This window comes from Kockovaella imperatae (genome assembly GCF_002102565.1).
Source record: "Kockovaella imperatae strain NRRL Y-17943 chromosome Unknown BD324scaffold_12, whole genome shotgun sequence".
In the NCBI taxonomy this organism is placed as follows: Eukaryota; Fungi; Basidiomycota; class Tremellomycetes; order Tremellales; family Cuniculitremaceae; genus Kockovaella; species Kockovaella imperatae.
Genome location: NW_019028952.1, coordinates 352,441 through 369,491, shown reverse-complemented (window position 1 = coordinate 369,491; position 17,051 = coordinate 352,441). Strand labels below are relative to the sequence as shown.

Sequence of the window (17,051 nt, the reverse complement as noted above, 5' to 3'; positions counted from 1 at the left end):
CAAAGATTGTCCACAAAATCCAGTCCCGAAAACAAAACCCCACTCAGAACAGACACATTACGTAAAGTCTCCTGCCGAAGTCGCGAGAGAAGTTGAGGGACGAGCTGAATCTCTGCACCGTCTGTCGCAGGACTTGATAGCAAGCTCGTAAAGATGTCCTTCGGCGGGTGAGTAAGAGCCGGACCGAGAGCGAGGTAGTAGATCTGACCTCAAAGCAGATTCAGCTTCGGCAGCGGGTCCAACTCGGCACCGTCCTCTGCGACTCAACCAGCCGTTCCTCAGTTCTCTTTGACCGCGCCGACACCAACCGTGTCTGCCTCTTCGACCTTCTCCTTCGGCAACAACTCTGCCTCTCAGACTCAAGCAGGTCAACAGCAAGGCTCAACAGGGGCCCAAGCTCCATCCACGTCGAGCACTGGTCAAACTGGCTCCCTATTTGGCTTTGGACAGAACCAAAATCAATCTACGAGTCAGTCTGCCAATCCAGGTCAATCTGGCACCCAGACGCAGCAACAGCAGAGTAGTGGAAGCTTATTCGGTGGATCTTTGTTCGGTGCCAAGCCTGCTCAGAGTGCTCCTGCTGCAGGGACCAACACAGGCGGAGGTTTGTTTGGTGGTGGATCTTCACTGTTTGGTTCACAAACTACCCGACCCCAGCAAAATCAACAGTCTTCCACATCCCTCTTCGGCCAATCCAGTACCACTCAACAACCTGCAACTACCTCTCTCTTTGGTCAATCCACTGTCCAGCCCTCGAGCGGTCTCTTTGGATCGAGTAATCAAGCTCAGAAACCAGCAGGGTCTACTTTGTTTGGAAGTACAACCCAACCACAGCAGTCACTGCTCAGCTCCCAGAATCAGCAATCTGGCTTGGGACAGTCTAGCTCAGCAAGCTCTTCCGGACTGAATAAAACCACTCGATTCACCGACTTGCCCGAACAAGCTCAGCGAACCATCGAACAGTTGGAGTAGGTGACAGGAGGCGGACTTTTGATGTGTCTTGAGGCTGATGCACCCCTCCAGTGGCTTCTTCAAGCAACAGAAAGAAGCCGGGAAGGGTATAAATCCCGAACCGTTAGGCCAAGCCATCCAGCAGACGTCCCTCGACGTCAAAGCGGCTAGCGAGGCAAGTCGTATCGTATCCTGCCATCGTGTAAATGCCACTGACGTGACTGTCCCCAGGAAGCATCCGCGCTCACACAAGGCATCAATGCTCTACAATCATCTCTCAAACAGCTGAAAGACAAGTTTGACTCTGAAGAAACCGATCTGAGGAAAGTAGCGGAGATTTGGGAGACTTATCGATCAGTGGATGGTCGACCCGGAGCTGTGCGAGTCGCTGCTCACCGCGATTTTCCTCACGAGTGAGTATTATCGTTCGAGGTAATTCACGAGAGGCCGCTGATCTTCGCAGATTCTTCGCACGTACCGCTGCTGGAATGCAGGAGAGAGCAGCGAGGTATCGTAAATCCATTGCGGTGAGTAGAGAATAAGCAAATATAAACGTATGCTCAACGCCGTGTCAGCAATTGCAAAGGGTCATTCAATCCTTGTCCTCCAGGCAGGACACAGTCTCTCCCCATGGTGAGTGGTATTTTCTCGTCACATCTGTCATGGACGCTGACCTCCCTGTAGCCATCGCGCAGACTATTCAGAATCACCAAAATGCTATTCTCTCTTTGGCCGCCAGACTCGAACAGATGCAGATTCGGATGATCCATCTCAAAGGAGTATACACGTGAGTCGACAACTGTCCCTGCGAGTCTCTCTGACGCCGCACCCTTATAGCGATCAGTATAGGGAAGGGACAAACTCGATGAGGGATCCCTTCGAAGTCGCTCGGGAGGAGAAGGGTCTTCCTCCTATTCGAGCGGCATCTTGGTCGATATGACACAAGCGAATTATATCATACTACATTAATGATACATATCATGCTCATGCAGACATCTATCTGCGATCCGTGCCGGGGCAAAGGCTTCACCTCATCCTGCACACTCTGCACACTGACCACCGGACACCAGCGACGGACTTCGACCTCGATGGCTCTTGGCTTCACCCTTGGGTCGCTCAGGCTCTTTGGGTCGCAAGGAAGAGCGAATCAAGGGCGATTTGGCGTTCTTCCTAAGAACACTGCCGGGACTTCCTGCTTCTTTCAATTCACCCTCCCTACTTCTACTTCTGCTTCTCTCTAGCTTCGCGCCCTTGTCGCTGGAGGCAGATCCTGTTGAGCTGCCACAGCAGCCGCACCTCGAGCACTCAACGCATGAACCTGCGCCCGGATTTGTGGCCCTGTATTTCACCGATGGGATTCTCTTTGGGCGGGTCGCGTCTATCGGATGTCGTGCTCTTTCTCTGTCTAGCGATCCAGGTGCGAAGACTGGGTAGACAGGCGGAGGAGCCAGAATAGGCGTCAGTCTAGCGTGGTTCATGGGTGATATGGGTGATGAGGGACTTTGAAGCCAATGGGATGATTGAGCGATTCTAGGGATGGCGCCTGCTGTTGAGGTCAAGTCGGGTGAAAATCCAGCATGAACTCTGCCGACTGACCCATCCCATCCATCATCATTCCTCAATCCTCCTAAACCAATAGAAGGGACGCTTCGACCAGTTAGACCAGAGATACCAGTGACTACTGATCCTCCTCCACCGATTTGGACAGGATGAATCACTGATCCTCCTCCGCCAATAGTACGGCCGGTGACATTCGCGAGGCTTCCGTAAGCCGATGCGGCGCCAAGTCGTATGTTTTCCGCACCATCTGATGCAGGTGCATACGTCTCCCCGCTGTATGGTGCCCAGGGGTTTCTCAGTCCACCAGGCAGGATTCGGCCACCATTGTGATACGGATACTGACGTGGGAGACAGTCGATGGATCTCGCTGGGCCAGTAGCAGGCATGGAGGACCATCCGCCCATCATGGCTGGTAAGGGTGCAAAGCCAGCTGCTGAGGTATCATGGTACGGATCGTGGTGTGCCATCCTCGCAGGGTAAACTTCGGTAGGCATGGCGATGAAGTGAAGTTGAGGGGACGTGCTGCTTCAGAGGGGACAAATAGTAGATAGATTCGCCACTGCTAAAAGCTCATGAAATTCTGCTTAGAACTGGGCGAAAGAGCCCAGAAGCTGACAAGCTGCAGAGAGCCACTGATGGACCAATTACACCGAAGAGGTCGCCGTGAATCTTGCGACGCTGCTCAGAGGCAATGTCGATACGAACGTGAAGTCTAACGCTTTGACGCCACCTATATCGTCAGAATCTAAGCCCCCTCACACGGCAAGGACAAGCCGACTCGACCCCCTCTTCTTCTCATTCTTTGGTAGTGCTCCGTATGTCGACAGAGGAAGAGCATGGTCGGTGAGACAGCAAGTCAAAGGATAGCAACCTTTGGATTCGGGGGGAAGCCTAGTCAAAGGGTGTTGTGAGTGAGTGGTCATTTGGTCCAATTTGATTCGAGACGTGTTTTAGGTGGAGTGGCGGCCGAGCAAAGGCCAGCAGGATGCTGAGAAGGGTGACATAGGGGCCGGATCTAAGGAGGAGTCTTCTACCACTCCAAGTTGTCGACGGCAGCCCAATACTCGTCATGCATTGGAGATGACGTGAACCAGATTGTCGTCAGGTCTATCCGCTCATGACCCCCACTGCTGCTGCTTCCTCCTCGTCCGCCTCCTCCATCGCGCCCACCTCGAACTCTCCACCGACGTCCCATCGACTGCCTTCTGCCGCATTCCCGAGGTACTTGACGAATCGCATGACACCTGGATCCCTGAGGACAATGAGGAGCTTGTTGAACGAAACTGGCTGTACGAGCAGCGGCGCATCCGGATCGAATTCGTCTTCCGAATCAGAGTCAAAGTCGCCTTCGGACAACTGGTCAGACTGAGCCGGGTCGATTTCCAGCTCTATAGTATTGCTCGAGTCCTCTATCGCATCCTCACTCGCCGGATGGAACCCGTCGGATCTCGAGGGACCGGGCTCTGCTGATTCTGATTCTGGTGCGTGACCATTCGACTGTCGTGCCATTTTGCTCTGGTAGACCGCAGGATCTTCACCCTCCTCCGGACTGGCCAGATAACAATCCCATCCACCGTGATCAGCCAGATCATCCTCCTGATCACTGCCAACGGGGACATCGGCCCACCAAGTGGCCCCCAGCCACACGTCCAAACGAGCTTCTCCGGTCTTATCTTCCCCATTGGCCAAAGTGTAGTCGAGTCCCTTGCGGAAGCGTCTGGCTTCCGTACGATGTCCAACCGGTAGCAAGGACGATACAACAGACAACCAAGCTCTGAAGGCCTCAGATGGGATGAGCTGAGTTAAGAGCTTGGACATGGTCGGCGTGGATGACGATTCCGCTGAAGTCGATAGACTGAGATAGCGATGCTTTGAAGGGGGGCCCGATATCTCCCATTGCGAATCCTCGCCCGCACGTTGATCCGTTATCCTCGAAGGGTCAGAATAATCCCGTCGATCCGCCTCCTGCGTCTCCTGCTTGAGTGTTGCGGCCAATTCGGGTTTGAGAAAGTTGTGAAGTGCGATTTCGGATGCTTCCACGAATTGACCAGACAGTTTCTCGAGCGTTTGTGTTGTGAGGTATGAAGGGGATAGGTAATCTTTCAGGAAAGAGATATGGGACGGCTTCAAGCCAGGTGGAGGTGTTTCAGTAAAGGGGACGAAGGGCTTGCTGGGTGCGGCGGTCTTTGTAATGTGATTAGCTCAGGGCTCTCTAGTCAAACTCACGATTTGTGCAAGCGAGCTGAGATCGTCCTTGAGCTTGCCTTGATCCATTGGTTCGTAGCCCTCTTCGCCCTCTATCGGACGATGGAACCTGGCCATGTCTCAGCGACACCTCGATCTGAAGTGACAACGTACCATCCGCTGACGCCCAGTCTTTGCCTGTCCTCGCCGACAATGACCTCTTCCACAGCATGATAGCTTCTTCCAGGCTGGACCTCAAACAGGACCAGCTGGCCCCAAGTCGCCGGGATCTTCTTGCTTCGCGTTGATTCGGGTGGACCGACTTCTTTCGATTCCTCTACCGGATAGAGCTCGAGTGAACCTCCCCAAGAAGCATCCCAGCCTTTCGTGAAATTGCCGCTGGAGCTCAGGGTGCAGGCAGATGACGAGGGGGCAGACGAGGGAGAGTTGGGAAGATAGAGTATGTATGATACCAGCCGGGTGGAAATGGAATCATCGTGTAGCAGCAAATGAGAGCTTGAAAGGTGATAAGCCTCCCTAGCAAGATGCTGTACAAATGACAGTCTCCCTCACCCTTTGGTATACAAGCCGACCGATCCGTCCGTCTTCTTGCCTGACAAAGGTCCACATCCAGTGACCTCCCTGACAAAATTTCTGAAATCTTGGGAGTATAGAGCGTCCTTCAACCGCGTGAGTTCCGGTAGACGGTCGAGGGTCTCTTGCGGCAAGTGCTCAGGGTCTAATGAAGACAAATCTGGAGTCTGTTGGATCTGTCGAGACATCAGCCGGGCCCTGCGACTGATGCGTCCGCCCGTCATATCTACCTTGTAAATATCAGTCTCCTTCTGCTCCCATCCCCAGCCTTGTAACGAATCTTCCTCGCCTCGATTTCCATAAGTTCTCGATTCCTCGACCACAGCTTCCAGCTGGTCATTTGTCAGGACAATTAGAGGAAGGAGCTGACTCACAAGCTCGTCTGAGATCAAGCCATGCAAGACGGCGTGCTTATAAGGCTCAGCTTGCTCGTATTTGACCCGTTCTTGTTTCAGATCATCTTTCAGGGGCAGATTGATGACCTTGGATCCGATATCAACGCGCCTCTTCTTCGTGGCTCTCCCTTCGACCTCCGCTGTCATGCTCGTTCAACCAAGCTGGTGTAGACAACGTTGCTTGAATCAGCGGTCCAACAGAGTCCAAGAAGATATCTCATCAATCCCAAAAATTTATTTATGCATCAGAAAAAAGTGGCAGAGTGGCGAAACGCTGAAGAAATGCATGAATAGCTCGTACTTCATGCAGACTCAAACGATAGTTGAAGGCCGTGTTTCCCGTCTATACCGTCCTAGAACCTGTGACCTTACTCGTTGGATCATGTGATCAGATTTCGGATTGCTGGCGTTCGACTAGCAGACTCTGAATCTGAAGCTGGAAGGACCCGCGAACTTGCCTCGGATTCCGCCAAGTTCCTCACAATGCCTTCGTCCTTTTGTGACGCTGTGGGCTCTACTGCCCGGCTTGTGACACTTGAATACGCCTGCAGGGAATTCGACGGGATTCCTGAGGCTCCTTCCGGAGCGAACGCCAGACGCTTCGTGTCTTCACTCTGCCCCGCCATGTCCTCAGCATCAGAGGATCCTAAGAGAGATGCTGAACCCCTTTTACTACCCTTACTTTGAGAGCTTGGGTCATCGAGCGCGAGAACTCTGGGATCCCGGACAACCTCAAGCAATGAGACCGCCTCGAGGCCAAGAAGGGCCTTGATCTTCTCGTGAGCGGCGAAAGAGGCTCTTCCAGTGATTCGTAATGTGCTGGCATTGCTATCAGGCATCAACCGCCAGCTTGCTTTCCCGGACGCAAAACTTTTCAGAGCTTTCCTAATCGTGTCTTGCGATGCCTGAGGGAAAGCCTTGTATTTGGTTTCCAGCTCTTGTAATACGCCTTTACTTCCTCCCTGGAGCCACTTTACCCGGGGAATTGTTGCAGGTAGCTCCGTCTGGCGTATCATGAACAGATAATTATGGGTGGGACAGTTGATGCGAGTACGACTGCCATAGTACTCTGATAGAATAGTCCCCTCCTCCTCCGCGGACGTGGAGATAATGTCGTAAAAAGACTCGTCCAAGTCCTTACCTTTATCCCCATCTTGTTCATGATCCTGCTCTCGGTCAGAGATCTTCGGTTTGGGTTTGGTACAAGTGATCTGCAATATAGAAACAGGCTTCGTGTTGCCGACGCTGAAATACTCCTGCATTCTCAATGCGGCCTTTTGATTGATATTCCCCACGACCGCTGTGTGAAGATTGCCGTCCTCCGACGGCAGAATTTTGATGCAAATAGGGCCAACATTGCCTTGGGCAAAGTCTTTAAGAGCAAGTAGAACGCCATTGATCGAATCCGAGTCTTGCAAGCGAGACATATACTTCGCTGACAACTCCTGCAAGACCCTCCTTGCGTCGGATTGCTGCCCCATTGAAGCTTGCATTGTGGCGAGAGGCCGTACCTCAGACGGCCACATCGCAAAGGAGTGACCAGCAGACGAATGATACGACGCAAGGCAACGATTGGAAAGAATCAATTTCTTGTGGTCTGTATGTTTATCAATCTCATCCGACAAAAATGATTCAGACATCTTGCAATAGGCAACTGTGAAGTGAGGAGAAGAATGAGTGAACAATAGAGAGGTATAGCTCTCGATGGCCATTGCACTGGGCCGATCATATATTCTGCGACCTGGTACAGACGACGCTTGGCATCCTTTCAAGGTCCATTCATTGGAGAATTTTTCCCAATTCCGCTTGATTGACTGATTGACTGAAACGCAATCCAAGAACTGCGTACGATATGAATGGGTGGTTAATTGGCCACACTGAGATGTCCATCACAGAGGAAAGTATACGATTGAATCGCGATCTTCCTTTCGGACAATGTACAGAGATGTATCAATCACGGTCGAAAAGGGTTGAAACACGTCGGAAGACGTAGCAGCCAGGGGTTGACTGACCGTATCGGTCCGACCGGGACCGGATTGACCACAAGAGCGGAGTAGAACTTGGCTGAGCTGGTAGACTGGGCGGTACACGTTCAGAGCGCCACTGAGTATTAGGGTCTCTCCCTTAGACCTACGCCTCGTGTTCTTGATCCTAAACTCAGCAGACCGGTCCCTTGCATTTGTCCCTTGCCTTTCATGCTTGCCTGGCCGGCGCTCGCGATGTAGTACGAGGCGCATGGAGTAGGCGTCCGCCATAATGATATCGATGCCATGCGGATGACTCTATGCTACAGCTCGTCTCTGACTACGGAACCGGAAGTTGGCCCAAAGACATCAAGCAACTCTGGAGATGAGGATGTCAGGAGTGCTTCGAGATAAAAAGAGTGATAGCTCACTTTGACGCGACTCAGCGGATACTTCGACTGGCATGACGACAGAATACTCGATGAACATATCTCCTTGAGGCTTATCATGGTACGCCGGCATCTGTTAAAGGTCAACGCGAGGCGCTCATCACCGAGCTCCAACCGACTCACTCCTTCTCCCTCTACGACTTCTACTTCACCAGGCTGCGTTGTGCCTGCTCGGCCAATGTTGATGCTGCGACCGTCTAAGTGTGTCAATGTCCGCTTGAAGCCAAGCAGAGCCTATGAACAGAGAGACTTAGCCAAGTCAACGACGGACCAGGTCGACACACCTCTGCCACGCTCAGCGTGACTCGACCTATCAATCCTCCGTCCTTTCTAGACCACTGTCCCTGTCCTTCTGTGTGTCTGCTCCTGACTCTCACAACCACATCTCCCGCTTCCCATTCTGTACTCTCATCCGCCTCTCCATGATACACCTCCTCAAAGCCTTCTGGAGCTCCAGCGGGGATATGAACCGCGATGGTGTGATCTGTTTGTATGACTTTTTGGCCGCGACAGGTTCCACATAACCTTGTAATCGATTTTCCACGTCCACCACAGTGTTGGCACCTGTGGCCTGTGAGCTGTGGAAACGAAGCAGATACTGGGTCAACTCACGTCATTTGTACATTGGTGACCATACCCGGGAACACTTGATGCCGCTGAACGACCACCCCGTTACCTCCGCAGTTTTTACACTGTGATATATCGGAATCTGAATGAGCACCTGAGCCATGACAGTGGGTGCAGATGATTTTCCGAGGATAGGAGATCTAAACGAGGTGTTAGCCTACTCTCCAGGAAAGTGCTTGCTTGGCCCACCTCGACCGTCCGTCCATTGTACATGTCTGCCAGGTCCACCTCTGCCGTCAGAACTAACCCCTGACCCCTCTTCTCTTGTTGTCCGCCTCCACCGAAGAACCTCGCGAATAGGTCGTTCGGATTAGATCCTCCTTGTTTTCTTGCCTCATGCTGCTTCAATCCTTCCTCTCCATGTCTGTCGTAGATATCTCGAGTCTGCGACGTCAAGTCAGCTTCTGAGGAAGACCAAGAGGGGCAGACCGACCTCCTGCTCAGATAATATTTCATACGCTATGATACATCAGCCATCGTCATATTCCAGCTGCCAGTGGATAGCTTACCTTTTGACACCTCAATGAACTTCTCATGCGCACTCTCATCCGGACTGCGATGGTCAGATGTGCCGCACAAGCAATAAAAACGCACTTTATATCTGGATGATACTTCTTACTGAGTTTCTGTATGCATGTCAGCGGTGTCTGCGAATTCTCAGCTGCCGAAACACAGCTCACCCGATAAGCTTTCTTGATGTCTGCTTCTGAGGCATCTTTCCGGACTGTCGATATGTATATCAGCCATCATATTACAACGCCCTTTGTCGACGTGGAATGAACTCACGACCCAGTACCTGATAATAGGATTGTGCCGCAAGACATCCAGACAGGAAGATCAGAGACAGCACGCTGAGGATAGTTGATGGAAGCATTGCTAACAGAGCGAGCTCCCTGCGTCCTAGCTCTCCAGCTCTCCGAGTCTCTCAAGAAGGATGATACAAAGGCAATTGAATGGATAGACATTTGGACATATTTTTTGGAGACCCGCGTTTCGCCGTTTTCCGATGGAACACTACTACTCGACCTCTGATTTGTACAACGGCGTTGCTGGACCTGGCCTCTGTCTGCCATGGGATAGGTCAACCATCACCTTCGCAATGCAGCAACGACTGATTAGGCTGACTCTGGAACCAGGAGTCTTTGAATCCTCGATGACCACTCCGCCGATCAGATGCATCCGTTATCGCTCACGGATCTCAAGGCATGCTGATCCTGCAGTATCCACGTCTACATTGCAATAACTGATAGCGGTCAGCATGGCTGTCTTGTACCCTGAGAGAGCCATCGTAGGAGCCGATGCTCGAAATGTTGTTCACACTGTGGTGAGAGGTGCAAAGACGGGCCTCTACAGTATACAGATAGAGTTCTGAAGCACTCTGTCGAGGCGACTGGCGGATGAGACTTATCGGTCTTGTCCTCCTCCTGAACTCTCTCTGATGAGTCTGCTCGCCTACTATGGCAGCTTCTTGCCCAGCTACACGTTCAACCTGTTCTGTTCTCTCATGCTACACTCGCATATACAAGCCCTACGAGCGTGCTAAATGAGATCTGCTGCAACGACGCCCTGCCACGTGGTCTTCTAAATCCGGTGTTCCGGGAAGTCGCGGGTCGTACCCTTGTTTCTGGCGCTGTTCTTCTTGGTCATTTGTCTCGTTGTACGAAGAGTCGTATCGCTGCTCATATGCCAGGCGAGCTCGTCTAGGCATCCCTCTACTCTCTGTGTCTTGTTCCGCTCCGGGGTCTGTCCAGCATGACCACCGCTTCATCTTCGACGCTTCGGCCTTTTGAAAAACGGTTCAAGGCGAGCCAAAAACAATATACCGATCATTTGGAAACGACTGAACGTTTACAAGCTCAACTGCGGTTGGATGCCGACGAGCTCGGCGCACAGGCGGGCTGGGATCCAGCGACATTACAGGGCGTCAACGCCTGGCTAGATGATAAGGCTTGCATATTTAGGTTTCTCAAGGTGAGCAAAGTGTCACATTCGCCCTCGCGTGACTTGGCAAGGTGGCTGATGGTGGGAGTGTAGCGGAACGGGTATGATGAGAGAAAGGCTTACAGCGCAATATTGACTGCTCTGGCCAATCGGGCGACTCATTCTCTTCATCAACCACTCCCATCCATCCCACCGTACTCGACATCCCCGCTGTTTTACCTACTGCCCCTGCCACGTTTCACGGACAAAGTTGGTCGGCCAATAGTCATTCTTACTGCCAAGGAGGTGAAGAGAGATAGTCATGGATCGATGCAAGATCTATCACAGTGGATCTGGTGGGGTGCGGAAATGCTTAGACGGACATTGAGAGATCACTGGGTGAAAGGGAAATGGACTGATGGCAAAACGAAAGCCGAAGGCGGTGAAGGCTGTGTCCTCATCATCGATGCCGGAGGGTCTAGCTATCGTAATCTGGCAAGTCGATCGCCATATAAGCCAATGCTGCCCTGACCCTATCCATCAGGAAGTTGAGCTCGTCCCAATATTCAACGTCATTGGGTCTAAGAACTTTCCAGGAATGATTGAAAGTGCTTTCGTCATTAATGCTGGCTGGGTTCAGCGCAGTCTGTGGAGTATATTGAGACCGATTTTACCCAAACCAGCCGTGGAAAGGATCAGTTTAGTGGACAAGACTAAGGATATGGGCGAGGTTTTTGATCTTGATCGTTTACCTCAGAGTATGTCTCACGTTCATCGGTATGCTGACACTCTCACGAAGTCTTTGGCGGGAGAGATCCGTGGAAATGGGCGCCTGAAGACAATCCAGTCTTGGCATATTATCAATCCCATGCGTTGACTCCGGATAAAAAGGCATCACCATGCTTGCAACCAGGTTCGTTGGGTTCGTTTTCTTCGACCGCCGAAGTTTTCTATACCGCCAATAACACTCCTATCTCAAGCAGGCGAACCAGTCGACGTTCGAGTCGTGTGATCGATCGATCTTCCATTGTCATGACCAAGGCCGAGGAGGCTCAAGGAGACCGTATCGATATTGTCGCCGCCCTCCAGCAAGCAGGCCTTGTCGATAATGGCAAGCCACAACCCGTCTCTCAAGCGTCGACAACGACCGGACCGTCTCGTGCTATGTCTACATCATCTTTAATATTTCCTTCTGCAATCGAACGCGTCAAATCCCTAGCCGACTTCCACCTCTACCTCTCACCCTCTCGACTTGCGCAAATTGATGGTCTTTCCGATATCAGTGATGATGCGCCTCATCATCTGGAGCTGCCCGCTCCGATTCCCCATCGCATGCTCCGTCCCGCTTTTCTCAACCCTCAAATTCCGATCACCGTCAACTACGCTGCTGCTCGACCTCTTCGACCACCACTTCGCACCATGGGTATACCCGGTCATATCGCTCAGGACGATCATGTCCGGAGCTATTCCACCGACTTGATGAGACACCATGCCAAGAGTCTCGTCAAACTAGATACCGATGCTGCAATTGCGAGGACCAAGTCAACCCTGGGTAACGATGTGAACAAGTCCGCGCAAGAATCTCAGGAGACCGTCGGTGAAGACGAGCAGCCTAGTCCATCTGATCCTGCAGATCCCGAACTTGGTTCACAACCGAATGTGACACATCCCATATCTGCATTTTCCCGGTCCTCGAATCCCTTCTACGGATACCCAGCTGTTCGCGTCTCGGATATAAACCATCCAGGCCAGTCTGCCATCGTGCCTCAGTATCCCAGACGGCGGAAGCGAGATTTGGTTAGGACACTCTTATTCCTATTCCTCGTCCGACTTCAGTCTTGGCGAGTGTTTACCGAGCGATCTTTGGGACTTCACCGACTTATTCGATCGACTCCGGCTCAACGCCTAGCTTCCGTTACGAACCCTTCCCAGGGACTTATCATGGAGGCTCGGCAGAATAATTCCAGGGCTGTATCCTTGCGCAAAAAGTGGGACGCAGACTGGATCTGGATGGGTATCGTCTTTGTCATCATGCGAGGAGCTTGGGGCCGTCTGATATCTGGTCCGCTCGAGGCGGTCGGCCTGAGTGGATTCCGAGATTTCTTGGGATTGCACTGAATCTTTTAGCACTGTCACAGGTTTTCAACCTTTCACCCTCTCTAGACTCTTGTGATCGAATCTTGTTGACATACATATATGCGAGCATTATGAATCCTTCATTGCATCTTGAGGTCCAACCAGTATGCGCTGTACCGGACGCCGAAATCTGAAACGTGTCCCGGACTGTGGAAAATTCCTGGAAACCACCGAAATGCTTCACGCATCTCTCATCTCTACCTCTTTCGAACATTGACGGGATCAAGCACTTGTCATTCTCCCTCGCCCTATCTTCTCCCAATATCATGGGCTTGGTGAGACTGGTCCTATGCGTCTCAGGTGTATATGCGACATTCTTGCTGTGGGCTATAGCTCAAGAGCGCCGTGAGTTTCAGCGAGGCACATGTGTGGTGTGAATAACACCCTTCCTGTTGGGGGTTTTCCAGTCTCGACACCGTTTCCATCATCAGATCGCCGAACGGGGACTCCTCACTCCTATCACTACACCAGCCTTGATCAATTCCCATCGTCCGTCTTTCTCAACTATGCTCAAGCGGTAGCATCCAGTCTCTCTGCCTTGGTCTACCTTGTGGTTGGAAGTTGGCGTGATGGAAGCTGGAAACGCAAAGGGCTTGGCGGAGTGACAGGCTGGAAGCAGTTCTGGAGCTCTTCAGACTCGCTTGCGAAGTCAAAGGGAGACAGTGATAACGCAGGGATATCAAACGGGCACTCGAGAGAGAGAAAGCAGCCGAACGGCGGCTTCGTGGAGCAGAAGAATCCTGTTGTCAAGCAAACCCCTCAGGGCAAAGCTTTACCTTTTCTCTTGCTGCAAGTAGCAGCTTCTCAGACTTTTGCAGGACCGGTAGGATTCCTTTCTCTGCGGCATATTTCTTACCCTACCATGGTTCTCGGCAAGGTAGGACATCATCATCTTGTTAATCGTCTTCCTCGCACTGATCTGTGTCCAGTCTTGCAAGCTCATCCCCGTCATGCTCCTGAATCTCATCCTTTATCGTCGGCGCTTTGCGATGCACAAGTATGTAGTCGTTGGTCTGGTCACTCTCGGTATCAGCCTGTTCATGCTTTTCGGGAGCAAGAAGAAGAAGGGAGGCGCGGACAGTCTTTGGGGCCTCACTTTGTTGCTCGTCAAGTGAGTCTTGTCAGCTGTACGAGAATGCGTCCTGACTCGATTTGTAGTCTGATGCTTGACGGGATGACCAATTCCACTCAAGATCAAATCTTTACCCTCTTCCCCTCCTTCACTGGCCAGCAAATGATGCTTGCCATGGCGGTTTCCACCCAACTCATTCTCTTACCGCTACTCTTACTTCCTTTACCCTCAAACCTGTCTACCATCCTCAGCATACTACCATTCACCTCATCGTCTGTCCCGAACCATCCGATCACATTTTCTCAACCAGCATTCACGCAATCAATCCAGTTTCTCCTCTCACATCGATCTGCCATCCGACCACTTCTCGCATATGCCCTCCTTGGTGGCTTAGGGCAACTTTTCATCTTCGAGACCATTCAGCATTTTGGTAGTCTGACACTCGTCATGATCACAGTCACTCGCAAACTATTCACCATGCTTCTCAGTGTGATTATCTTCAATCATAGTCTGACAACAGGTCAATGGACAGGCATCGCCGTTGTGTTCAGTGGTATTGGACTCGAGGCAGGTATCAAACGACGCGACATGATGCGACGTGCTAGACGGGATAGAACGTAACATGCAGCAAACTTGTAACGTGTACAACGCAGGATGAGGCCCTAAAATACCTCATCAATACGTCCAAGTCGGATGGCTGGCAATTCTAACGCATTCTCATTCCATCTCACTTCTTGGTCTCCGCTGGTACCCTATGGTTCACGTAGGTTCCACCAAAGACATTGAGAAGGTATGAGACGATCATTTATCCCAAAGCGGCTGCTACACTAGCAAGAATCAGAGCTGGCGGAACAAGGGGCGCTCACAATGACGATCCCATGCCAAAATCGCCATCAAGGTCTGGATGTTTCACGTCAATGTCCGTCAATGCAGTTGAAACCACCACGAGAGTTGGCAATATCCATGCCAAGAGGAATACTAAAGATATCAAGGACCAACAGAGATTCCTCGACAACGTCGAGTAGTATGTGCCTGTCGACATCCCGGATGGCTTGATGGCGGAGACTGTCACGTCTCTCTCAAGATCTCGAAAAGGCGGATCAAATATCGCGATGAGAAGGATAGCGAAGCGGGAGAGGCACATGATCAAGGCTGAAAGAGCGTCAGGAGGGGAGTACGGTCAGTTCCTGCAGTCGGAAAATTGTGACGCACCGAAAACCAAGAAAAACGAGGCGATAGACAACGAGACTCGAAGCGAGCTTAAAAGTCTCATCAGAGGAAATCTGTCACTGAGCCTGAGCGAATCACTCACTAAGGCAGATCTAGACCTCTGACCGGATCATCTGGACTCGGGTCTTTCCCCAGGTTGTAAAATGGATGATCGATGCAACGCGCGTCTGAATTGTCATTGCGCGAGCTCTGATGCGTCCATTGACACCAGCCCCAAATACCAAATCCAAAGACTGTGCCATCGTCAGGGCTAGATGTTGGTCCAAACGGTCCTATGGGACCGTTGATCGGTCCATCGATCTGTCGGATCGGAACTCCCGCATCGACAGTGAGGAGCCATGCTCGATACCTCACCGCGTTGCTCGACGGAGTCTCCTCGAAGGGGAGGGGAATATTCATCAATACCGTCAGAAAGAGAAGGACCGTGGAGACGAAAACGAGGAGGAGGGCTGAGAGATGGAAGAATAGGCCAGACGTGGCTGACTTTGCCATGCTGAGCAGTTGTTCCCAAGAGTCAGGCTCTTTTGCTGATGGGGGCGGTCCCGTCTCAAGGTTTGACAAGGACGTTGACCATCCCTCTCTCTCGCAGTCAGGCGCGAGCTAACCGAGAGAAAGGTATGGCAACAGATCAGGGATGAAGCCAAAGGAGCGAGTTGCCCCGCTGTTTCTGCAGGCTGTGTGGCATGTATACTACAGTATCTGGCTTCCGTTACAACGCGTCTCATTGGAAGCAAACTGAAAGACCTTGATAGCTGAGTTCTGGTCGAGTCACAGCTCGCTAGAGCTTGTACTTTTTCTCATCCTTGACAACTTTGCCGTCCGCTTTGACCAGCCCCTTTCGTGGCCACAAACCTCCAGTGTAAATGGTGATTAGCCCCGCGAACGTGAGGAGTACGGATGCGAGCAGTCTGCCACGTTCATCAGCCACCCCAGCCAGTTCAATGACGTGATGCCAGAACGATCACTCACGCCCAGGCCCCTTGGCCTATCTCCGCCTTGTAGGTCGTGTCATCACCGTAGTGGTCTTTGGCGGACCACGAAACAGCCAAAGCCGGTACAGTACTGACCAGAAACAAGAGGTATAAAGTGACTCCGAGTACCCAGTTCCAACCGAGTATGAGAGCCAGCCTGGCTCGACGATTGGTGCTGTCTGAAAATTTGGGTTTTGGCTCATTGCTTCGCAGGAAGAATAGAGGTGGCGGTGTAACCTCTTCGTACCGCATCGTCAGGAAATGGACAACGAAAAAAATGAGGGAGATGATAGCGGCTGCATGAAAAGTAAGGATCGAGCGCCAGAGATGTTGGCGTGGACGCTCACCGATGATTACAATGACGCCACAGCCAAACATGGACGTCGCCACGGCTCTGATCGACAGTTCTTCAGCGTCTCAATGTAAAATTGCCGAACTGACACACCCAGGAAGGTCAAGATCGAGAACAGGATCACCGTCTGGTGCGGACCTCGGTATACTCCAAGATCCCTTACCGTGGCACTGCCCTACTCCATCCTGTCCACTATGCCACTCACACCAACCCCAAACGCCAAAACCAAATTTCCATCCTGGTCCGCCCTCTTCGAATCTGTCTTGGACCGTCAGAAGCCAACCAGCCTTATCGAGGTAGCCAACTCCTGGATCGTTGGAAGTCCAGACAGGCACATTGCCGACGTAGGCGTACCAGACGAGACCGACACTAAAGAGGAAGCAGAGTGAAGAGATAGCAAAATACAGGCCGGGTAGGCCTGGGCCGTCTCGAGCTGGCATGAGTGGCAGATAGATCCTAAAGTGATGGCAGTGAGGTCGCTATCTATCTTATCTTACGCCAAAGCACAGAGTGGAGAGTAAGTAGGAAGGGGATCCCATCTCTCCCGCAGGCGTCCGTTAGTTATGACAGGCGTCCGAAAGGACGACAGTGGAGAAAAGGATCAAAGGAAACAGCCCCGTGTTTCGTCCTTGCCATGTAAGGCGGT

The 17,051-nt window shown here is 51.9% G+C and overlaps 9 protein-coding genes across 9 annotated transcripts; 3 read left to right on the top strand and 6 right to left on the bottom strand.

Annotated features, from left to right (window-relative positions):
- Nucleotides 1-48: 48 nt before the first annotated feature.
- Nucleotides 49-1,947, top strand: BD324DRAFT_633726 (hypothetical protein). The gene is made up of 8 exons (XM_022016650.1): nt 49-167; nt 219-968; nt 1,024-1,126; nt 1,183-1,364; nt 1,415-1,478; nt 1,527-1,584; nt 1,636-1,738; nt 1,789-1,947. The coding sequence occupies exons 1-8, from the start codon at nt 154-156 to the stop codon at nt 1,889-1,891; spliced, it is 1,377 nt and encodes a 458-aa protein (XP_021869264.1). The 5' UTR covers nt 49-153; the 3' UTR covers nt 1,892-1,947.
- A 225-nt stretch (nt 1,948-2,172) lies between these two features.
- Nucleotides 2,173-3,005, bottom strand: BD324DRAFT_652764 (hypothetical protein; the record flags this gene model as incomplete). Its single annotated transcript, XM_022018549.1, has 2 exons — nt 2,173-2,208; nt 2,301-3,005. 2 exons carry the CDS (start codon nt 3,003-3,005, stop codon nt 2,173-2,175), a joined length of 741 nt encoding a protein of 246 aa, XP_021869263.1.
- A 613-nt stretch (nt 3,006-3,618) lies between these two features.
- Nucleotides 3,619-5,831, bottom strand: BD324DRAFT_643157 (Oxoglutarate and iron-dependent oxygenase degradation C-term-domain-containing protein; the record flags this gene model as incomplete). Its single annotated transcript, XM_022017528.1, has 6 exons — nt 3,619-4,695; nt 4,738-4,825; nt 4,870-5,211; nt 5,269-5,465; nt 5,520-5,621; nt 5,664-5,831. 6 exons carry the CDS (start codon nt 5,829-5,831, stop codon nt 3,619-3,621), a joined length of 1,974 nt encoding a protein of 657 aa, XP_021869262.1.
- Nucleotides 5,832-6,064: 233 nt separating this feature from the next.
- On the bottom strand, nt 6,065-7,177 carry BD324DRAFT_652762 (hypothetical protein; the record flags this gene model as incomplete). The annotated part of the gene is made up of 1 exon (XM_022018548.1): nt 6,065-7,177. The coding sequence occupies one exon, from the start codon at nt 7,175-7,177 to the stop codon at nt 6,065-6,067; it is 1,113 nt and encodes a 370-aa protein (XP_021869261.1).
- A 686-nt stretch (nt 7,178-7,863) lies between these two features.
- BD324DRAFT_633722 (hypothetical protein) lies at nt 7,864-9,664 on the bottom strand. The gene is made up of 11 exons (XM_022016649.1): nt 9,511-9,664; nt 9,405-9,448; nt 9,319-9,350; nt 9,234-9,277; nt 9,158-9,183; nt 8,914-9,108; nt 8,710-8,864; nt 8,382-8,661; nt 8,221-8,331; nt 8,080-8,170; nt 7,864-8,027 (listed from the first exon to the last, which is right to left on the bottom strand). Exons 1-11 carry the CDS (start codon nt 9,596-9,598, stop codon nt 7,972-7,974), a joined length of 1,122 nt encoding a protein of 373 aa, XP_021869260.1. The 5' UTR covers nt 9,599-9,664; the 3' UTR covers nt 7,864-7,971.
- A 695-nt stretch (nt 9,665-10,359) lies between these two features.
- Nucleotides 10,360-12,762, top strand: BD324DRAFT_603887 (hypothetical protein; the record flags this gene model as incomplete). The annotated part of the gene is made up of 4 exons (XM_022013966.1): nt 10,360-10,695; nt 10,759-11,139; nt 11,189-11,402; nt 11,444-12,762. Exons 1-4 carry the CDS (start codon nt 10,477-10,479, stop codon nt 12,760-12,762), a joined length of 2,133 nt encoding a protein of 710 aa, XP_021869259.1. The 5' UTR covers nt 10,360-10,476.
- Nucleotides 12,763-13,046: 284 nt separating this feature from the next.
- BD324DRAFT_582686 (UAA transporter family-domain-containing protein) lies at nt 13,047-14,473 on the top strand (the record flags this gene model as incomplete). Its single annotated transcript, XM_022013575.1, has 4 exons — nt 13,047-13,125; nt 13,188-13,657; nt 13,710-13,891; nt 13,939-14,473. 4 exons carry the CDS (start codon nt 13,047-13,049, stop codon nt 14,471-14,473), a joined length of 1,266 nt encoding a protein of 421 aa, XP_021869258.1.
- Nucleotides 14,474-15,065: 592 nt separating this feature from the next.
- Nucleotides 15,066-15,755, bottom strand: BD324DRAFT_114894 (hypothetical protein). The gene has a single exon (XM_022011941.1). It carries the CDS (start codon nt 15,572-15,574, stop codon nt 15,164-15,166), a length of 411 nt encoding a protein of 136 aa, XP_021869257.1. The 5' UTR covers nt 15,575-15,755; the 3' UTR covers nt 15,066-15,163.
- On the bottom strand, nt 15,756-17,051 carry BD324DRAFT_633712 (hypothetical protein). Its single transcript, XM_022016648.1, has 4 exons — nt 16,499-17,051; nt 16,401-16,447; nt 16,052-16,349; nt 15,756-15,990 (listed from the first exon to the last, which is right to left on the bottom strand). The coding sequence occupies exons 1-4, from the start codon at nt 16,843-16,845 to the stop codon at nt 15,861-15,863; spliced, it is 822 nt and encodes a 273-aa protein (XP_021869256.1). The 5' UTR covers nt 16,846-17,051; the 3' UTR covers nt 15,756-15,860.

Excerpts from the sequence above, each read along its gene's own strand:
- BD324DRAFT_633726 (XM_022016650.1), top strand. Across the intron at positions 1,365-1,414 it reads CACCGCGATTTTCCTCACGA|ATTCTTCGCACGTACCGCTG; the intron begins GTGAGTATTATC and ends TGATCTTCGCAG. Across the intron at positions 1,585-1,635 it reads GGACACAGTCTCTCCCCATG|CCATCGCGCAGACTATTCAG; the intron begins GTGAGTGGTATT and ends ACCTCCCTGTAG.
- BD324DRAFT_633722 (XM_022016649.1), bottom strand. The coding sequence starts at position 9,598 with ATGCTTCCATCAACTATCCTCAGCGTGCTGTCTCTGATCTTCCTGTCT. Across the intron at positions 9,278-9,318 it reads AAGTATCATCCAGATATAAA|TCCGGATGAGAGTGCGCATG; the intron begins GTGCGTTTTTAT and ends TGACCATCGCAG. Across the intron at positions 8,332-8,381 it reads TCACGCTGAGCGTGGCAGAG|GCTCTGCTTGGCTTCAAGCG; the intron begins GTGTGTCGACCT and ends CTCTGTTCATAG.
- BD324DRAFT_114894 (XM_022011941.1), bottom strand. The coding sequence starts at position 15,574 with ATGGCAAAGTCAGCCACGTCTGGCCTATTCTTCCATCTCTCAGCCCTC.
- BD324DRAFT_633712 (XM_022016648.1), bottom strand. The coding sequence starts at position 16,845 with ATGCCAGCTCGAGACGGCCCAGGCCTACCCGGCCTGTATTTTGCTATC. Across the intron at positions 16,448-16,498 it reads CTCGATCTTGACCTTCCTGG|AGCCGTGGCGACGTCCATGT; the intron begins GTGTGTCAGTTC and ends ACTGTCGATCAG. Across the intron at positions 16,350-16,400 it reads TGGCGTCATTGTAATCATCG|CCGCTATCATCTCCCTCATT; the intron begins GTGAGCGTCCAC and ends CTTTTCATGCAG.